Source organism: Phacochoerus africanus, chromosome 6, assembly GCF_016906955.1.
Source record: "Phacochoerus africanus isolate WHEZ1 chromosome 6, ROS_Pafr_v1, whole genome shotgun sequence".
NCBI lineage: Eukaryota > Metazoa > Chordata > Mammalia > Artiodactyla > Suidae > Phacochoerus > Phacochoerus africanus.
In genome coordinates, this window is record NC_062549.1 from 58,066,725 (window position 1) to 58,073,339 (window position 6,615).

Below are 6,615 nucleotides of genomic sequence, written 5' to 3' on the forward strand. Positions count from 1 at the left end.
AATCCCTGGCCTTGCTCAGCGGGTTAAGGATCTAGCACTGCCATGAGCTGTGGTATAGGTCACAGACACGGCTCGGATCCCCCATTGCTGTGGCTCTGGCATAGGCCAGTGGCTACAGCTCCAATTAGACCCCTAGCCTGGGAAGCTCCATATGCTGAGGGAAGTGGCCCTAGAAAAGGCGAAAAGGCAAAAAGGCAAAAAGACAAAAAGACAAGAAAAAAAAAAAAAACAAAACCTGCTTAGGGTTTTGTCATCACTCCATTTTACAGGTGAAAAGCCTACGAGATACTGGAACTCTCCCAAGTCCACGATGATTTCTATTGCCTTAGGCACACCTAGAGGGCATGAGCTTTAGCTGAAAAGGCATTAAAGGTGTTCCTCTAATTGTACATACAATGCAGAAGTGCTCAGACACAGATTGTATAAAATCATGAGCAGTAATCTGTATCTGGTTTTAAAATACAGAGTTTACCTCTTATACTGCTAGTGAGGCTGTAGTTTAGTGAAACCACTATCGAGAGCAGTATGGAGGTGCCATAAAAAAATACAGAACTACCATATGATCCAGCAATCCCACTCCTGGGCATATATCTGGAGAAAACTGTAATTCAAAAAAATACATGCACGTCAATGTTCACTGAAGCACTATTTACAACAGCCAAGACACAGAGCAACCTAAATGACCATCGAGAGAGGAGAGAATAAACATACGATACGTACATAGAATGGAATGTTACTCAGCCATAAAAAAGAACAAAATAATGCCATTTGCAGCAGCATGGATGGATATAGAGATTATCATAGAAAGTGAACTGAAGTCAGAGAGAGACAAATATCACATGAGATTACTAATACATGGAAACTGAGGGAGTGGGATGGACTGGGAGTCTGAGGTTAACAAATGCAAACTATTGCATTTGGAGTGCATAAGCAATGAGATCCTGCTATATACCATAGGGAACTGTATCAGTCACTTGTGATGGAATATGATGAAGGATAATGTGAGAAAAAGAATATATATATATATGTATATATGTGCATATATGTATATATATATGTGTATATATACATGACTGGGTCACTTGGCTATACAGTAGAAATTGACAGAACACTATCAATCAACTATAATGGAAAAAATAAAAACCATAAAATAAAAAAAGATACAAAAGAACTTATTCACAAAACAGAAAAAGACCTAAAGATTTCAAAACCAAACTTATGGTAACAAAAGGGGAAACTCTGAGAGAGAGGAACAGATTGGGAGATTGGGATTGGCATATACACACTACTATATACAAAATCATTTGGTAACAAGGACCTAATATATAGCTCCAGGAAATCTATTCAATACTCTGTGATAGCCTATGTGGGGAAAGAATTTGAAAAGAATGGTTATATATGTACATGTATGGCTGATTCACTTCACAATACACCTAAAACTAATATAACATTGTTTTAAGTCACCTATACTCCAGTAAAATGTATTAGTAAATAAATGTGTTCCCCTAACAACTCATCTTGTGACAATTCAGGAAACAAAAAGGTCCCAGAAAGACCAAAAATCATGTGATACATGACCCATATGCAAGTTATTTAGAAAACAAAGAGTATGATAATCCTCAGTAAAATTTTTCAAGAGTCAATATATTTAGGATTAATCTGCTGACTCCAACTAGAAACTCGGGTCTAATGCCAGGCAGTACAATATATGCTCAATTATATGATATATTAAGCAAACTCCTGAAGATTTTTCTACTGGATACTGCAATATAATGTTCATTAGACACCTTCAAAGTGCTAGACTTCCAATAGGGAAAAATTTTTATCTTATCTGTCACTGTACCAATTTATCACTGTATATTAAATGAAGGCATGGATGAATAAATTAATGAATGGTAAACTAAAGACTCAAAGTTGATCTTTACAAAGTATTACCTAACAGGGGCTAATTTTAAAAGAAAAAAAAAAGGCACTGTCTGATTTCAACAAAAGATTTTTAGAGTTTTTATTGGTTTAAAGCACCTGAAATTCCCAATATTCAATTGTTTTCCCTACAAAAAGAATTTCATATATTTTAACCTGATTCATTACAATCAGACACATCATAGGCAACACCAGCAACTCATTTTGTTTTTTAAAAAAAACAAACGATGAGTAAAAAACAAGTAGTTTACGTAACACATCACGAGCTGGGCCCCTAAAACATGCCCATGACAAGATACATCAGAATTCATATATTTCTCTACCCATGTAACTACAGTTTTCTGGAGAAAACTGTAATTCAAAAAAATACATGCAGATTTTGCTTTGTTCTCTATTCTTTCACTTCTCTTGTTATAACAGGTTTTCATTATATTTTAAAAGTATACACAGTATGATATCAACAGTAATGTCTTAGGACTGTTAAAAATATACTAAAATGTACACTCAATGAAAGCAGGGCTTTGACTTTTTATTTTTTTGCTGTGCCCATCTTAGACAAAGCCATTTATCTCACAACAAATACTGAATACCTACTTTGTGTCAGACACTCTTTTAGATGCTTAGCATACCTAAATTAAAAATCATATGAAGATCTTTGCCTTAATTTCAAATACTGCATAAAATAACAGAAATCTACAGAAAAACTGTTCTAAAGCACTTTGTGTGTATTATGATAACTTTATGAGAATTCCAGGACCCATGATCCTACCCACTAAGCTATATACTACCACATGTTTAAAAATTTATTTAAAAAAAATAAACTGCCTCCAGGAGTTCTCTAAACAAAAGTATCTTGAGTAAGGGATACTATTAGTATAATTCCTATTTAATGGAAACTTGAGTGACTTGCCAAAATAGTCAAAGAACAAGAATTTCATTAGTTATGATATACCACAGCTGCCCACAAATGGAAAATCATCAGAATTCTTAATTATCTATCATCCTCAAGGTATTTAGTATGAGAGTTCACCTGGGAGCAAAAGCGTGAAAATATTACCATACTTGTTATTGCAATGGCTTTTTGGTGGGCTTAGGTACTACAAAAAGTTATCAGCTATTACTTTTCACTTCACAACAAAACCTGAAATAATTTACTCCCTAGCATGCAACAATCCACAGGGCTCAATGCTTCTGCTTATTAATTCCACCTGAATCTATGTAAATTAAGAGAAAAAAAGGGCTAAATTACGAAAACAGGATCTTTCAATTCCCCAGTCTTTTTCTTCATCAGAAGGATTAACCACAATTTGAAAAAGAATCGTGAAACTGTTGTTTCTAAGGCTTAACTGGTTTTTTTCCTTTGTTGTTTTTAAGCGCATGTCATATTACACAGGATAAAATGAGTGAAGAGAACAAGAGAAGTGAAAGAATAGAGAACAAAGCAAAATCTGGAGTCGTCGTTACAGCACAAGGATAAATCCAAAGATAAGGAATCAATGCTGGCTCTTCCTCAGAGTCCCCGTGAATAAGCCCTTAAATCCTCCTGTTAATCTATTGTCTCAGCTCTAAAGCTGGCCAGTGACACTTCCTTGGGAGATGCTCTTGGCATCCTTCCGACAGAAGATGCTGTAGAAATGGAAAAACGGTTACCTAGGGAAACCAAGGAAAGTGGCCAAGGAAAGTATCAGAAGCTCGAGGTTGGCGACACACCCCGAGGCTCCAGCAAAGGCTGGCACTGGGGAGGCCTTAGACATTAACGGAGAGTACACTTTGCAAGGAAAATAAAATCTGGCCGGAGGCTGTGATTATCAAAAGGACATTCGGGGAGGCCGGCAAGACCTTTTAGAAAATGGTAGGAAACGACCTGCAGGCGTTTACCAGAGAGCAGGCTCAGGCTCCAAGAGGGGAACCATTTGAGGAGCGGCAGCCGGAGGATTATTAGCTTGCCTACATCTGGGGCTGCAAGGCGCCCGCCGGCCCGGGCCTCCGGAGGCGCGACGGGGTCCACCGCTCCGTACCTGCCCTCGCCTCCCAGGTACCGAGGTCCAGGGCAGCCCCACCTCCCTGCAACCCCACTCCCAGCCGCCCGGCCCGCATCCCTTCACCTCTTTACCTTCCAGTCCCTCCATTGCGCCGCCGCGTATGGCTCCGCGACACTCCTAGGACAACACCCGCAGCCGCCGCCACTACCGCCGATACCGCCGCCGCCGCCGCCGCCGCCCAGCTCCGGCTGTAGCAACACGGCCGCGCCTCCCACCCGCTAATATTCCGAGCTCCCATTGGTCTGACTCTGAGGGCGTGGCTTTCAGAGGGGCGGGTCCACCGGAGGTGCGCCTCCTGCGGCCGCTGCACCTCTGGCTATGGTCCTGGGCTTTGGTGGTGGTCCTCCCGGTAAGCCTAGAACGCTCCAGATTGCATCCTGCAATCCCTGGGCACCTTTGTTCGACTCCAGTCTTGTTCTCGTCATGTCTCAGCCTCCTCTTTAGAATATCTCAGCACCTCAGTGTTCCCGCAGCCCCTTAGTCAGCGCGGTCTGACGGTCTGTCTGTCTCTGAGAACTTGAAGCCAATGAGCCAAACAAACACCAGTCTTACACCCTTAGGAGCAGCACCCTCTCCATTTCCCGCCACACGCCTTTATCTGGGTGCATTCTTACTGCATTTTCACACTCAGATTTGAGGCACTTTTTTCCTACTGAATCATACTTTCTCTCTGGGATTGTGGAACGGAGATTTCCCCTCAGCACCTGAAAACAATTTCCTCTGCTTGAAAGCTTGGTCCAAAAATTAGAAGGGAAGCACAGCTGTTCCCTCCTTTCATCTACTCTTGGCCTCCCCTGGCCCCATACTTGATCATCCTTGAGTCCGCTGGCCTCCCAGCCTATGAGGTAACATCAAAACTATGTTAATCACCTGGGTTGTGGGATGGAAATCCTTTGAAATTAGATTGTTATGATCATTATACAACTACAGATGTGATAAATACATTTGAGTAATAAAAAAAAGGGAAAAAAACTTATGTTAATCGCAACACAACAATGGGAGGAAAAAGTATGTATACATGTATGTATAACTTGGTCCCCATGCTGTACAGCGGAAAAAAAATACAATAAATTAAAAAAAAATATGTCAGATAGTTTAAGAGGGAAACTAATTACATACGACAGAAGGAGGCCCGTGTCTGTCAGAGTCAAAATCCCTTGGGGATGAAGGTAACCCCCAAAGCTGGCTAAAACCTGGGCTCAACAGCCTAATCCATTTCACCAGAACTAAATTTCTTTGAAAATTTGATTTAGCAGTGACAAACAATCCATATCATTGGGTAACTCCAGTATACCTCCTGGCAAGTTATCAGCATTAATGTCATTTCCAAATGATAAATCTCACGTCTCTTTCCTCATCCAAATTTTCAGTTGCCAAGTGTTGACATCATATCTAACTTTGTCTCTCCTGATAAAAGTATGTAATTTATGGGGAGTTCCTGTGGTGGCTCAGTGGAAACGAATCTGACTAGCATCCATGATGACGCAGGTTCGAACCCTGACCTTGCTCAGTGGGTTAAGGATCTGGTGTTGCCATGAGCTGTAGTGTAGGTCACAGAAGTGGCCCGGATCCTACATTGCTGAGCCTGTGGCATAGGCTAGCAGCTACAGCTCCAATTAGACCCCTAGCCTTGGTATCTCCATATGCCATGGGTGCAGCCCTAAAGTGACCTGAAGACAAAAAGTATGTAATTTATAAACTGGTAGGCTTTATGAAGCCACATAAAGCCACAAAGGATGGTGTGGGAAACAAGTGAATAAGTACTTGAGGGCGACCTCATCTCTTTTTGGGAAGGTGATCTAAGTGTAGTTGAATGTGGTATCGTCTATCTCCTACATGGAATCCTGAAACATGCCTATCTCAACTGCTACCCTTCCCTGGTTCTGCCCTGGCTCTTGCTCCTCTGGGATCTGAGATCCTGGGCCTAAGTGGCCAGACCACAGCCATGCCTGCCACTTAGCCACCCTAGACTGAATGTGGAGAGACACTTTTTCTTCAGTATGGCAAAGGCAAAAGTTAGAATTGTAGGGGAATGGGAGTGCTTTAAACGAGTGCTACAGAGGGAAAAAAGCACACTTGGAAAAAAAATAAAGAATCAATCTACTTTACAAATTATGAATTCTTGAAGTCAAGCCAAAAATAGAATTGGCTGATACACACTCTAAGGGGCATAAAAGCTACAGTAGCAACAAAAACAACAATGATAATGGTAGTTTTTAAAAGTCATGTTTTGGAGTTCCCATCGTGGCGCAGTGGTTAACGAATCCGACTAGGAACCATGAGGTTGCGGGTTCGGTCCCTGCCCTTGCTCAGTGGGTTGACGATCCGGCGTTGCTGTGAGCTGTGGTGTAGGTCGCAGACGCGGCTCGGATCCCGCGTTGCTGTGGCTCTGGCGTAGGCTGGCAGCTGCAGCTCCGATTCAACCCCTAGCCTGGGAACCTCCATATGCCGCGGGAGCGGCCCAAGAAATGGCAAAAAGACAAAAAAAAAAGTCATGTTTTATGTCCTTTTCATATGTTCACTTATTTAATCCTCAATTCTACAAAGTAGATACTGTAATTTTTCATTTTTGAAAGGTAAAAATCTTCATTTTCTAGATGTCTCATAGAGATTAAGTTTTTTATTCATACAATTAGTGAATGGTAGCTTG

The 6,615-nt window shown here is 41.3% G+C and overlaps 1 protein-coding gene across 4 annotated transcripts in view; it reads right to left on the bottom strand.

Annotated features, from left to right (window-relative positions):
• Window positions 1-4,193, bottom strand: part of ZC2HC1A (zinc finger C2HC-type containing 1A) — a 59,106-nt gene extending 54,913 nt beyond the window's left edge. For 3 of the 4 annotated variants that reach the window (XM_047783705.1, XM_047783703.1, XM_047783702.1), the window contains exon 1: window positions 4,037-4,158. In XM_047783705.1, the coding sequence (XP_047639661.1) occupies window positions 4,037-4,052 (16 nt within the window). In that variant the 5' untranslated portion in view covers window positions 4,053-4,158. Of the gene's footprint in view, window positions 1-4,036 lie in introns of all 4 variants that reach the window. The other variant, XM_047783704.1, reaches the window with a different exon arrangement.
• Window positions 4,194-6,615: the final 2,422 nt, after the last annotated feature.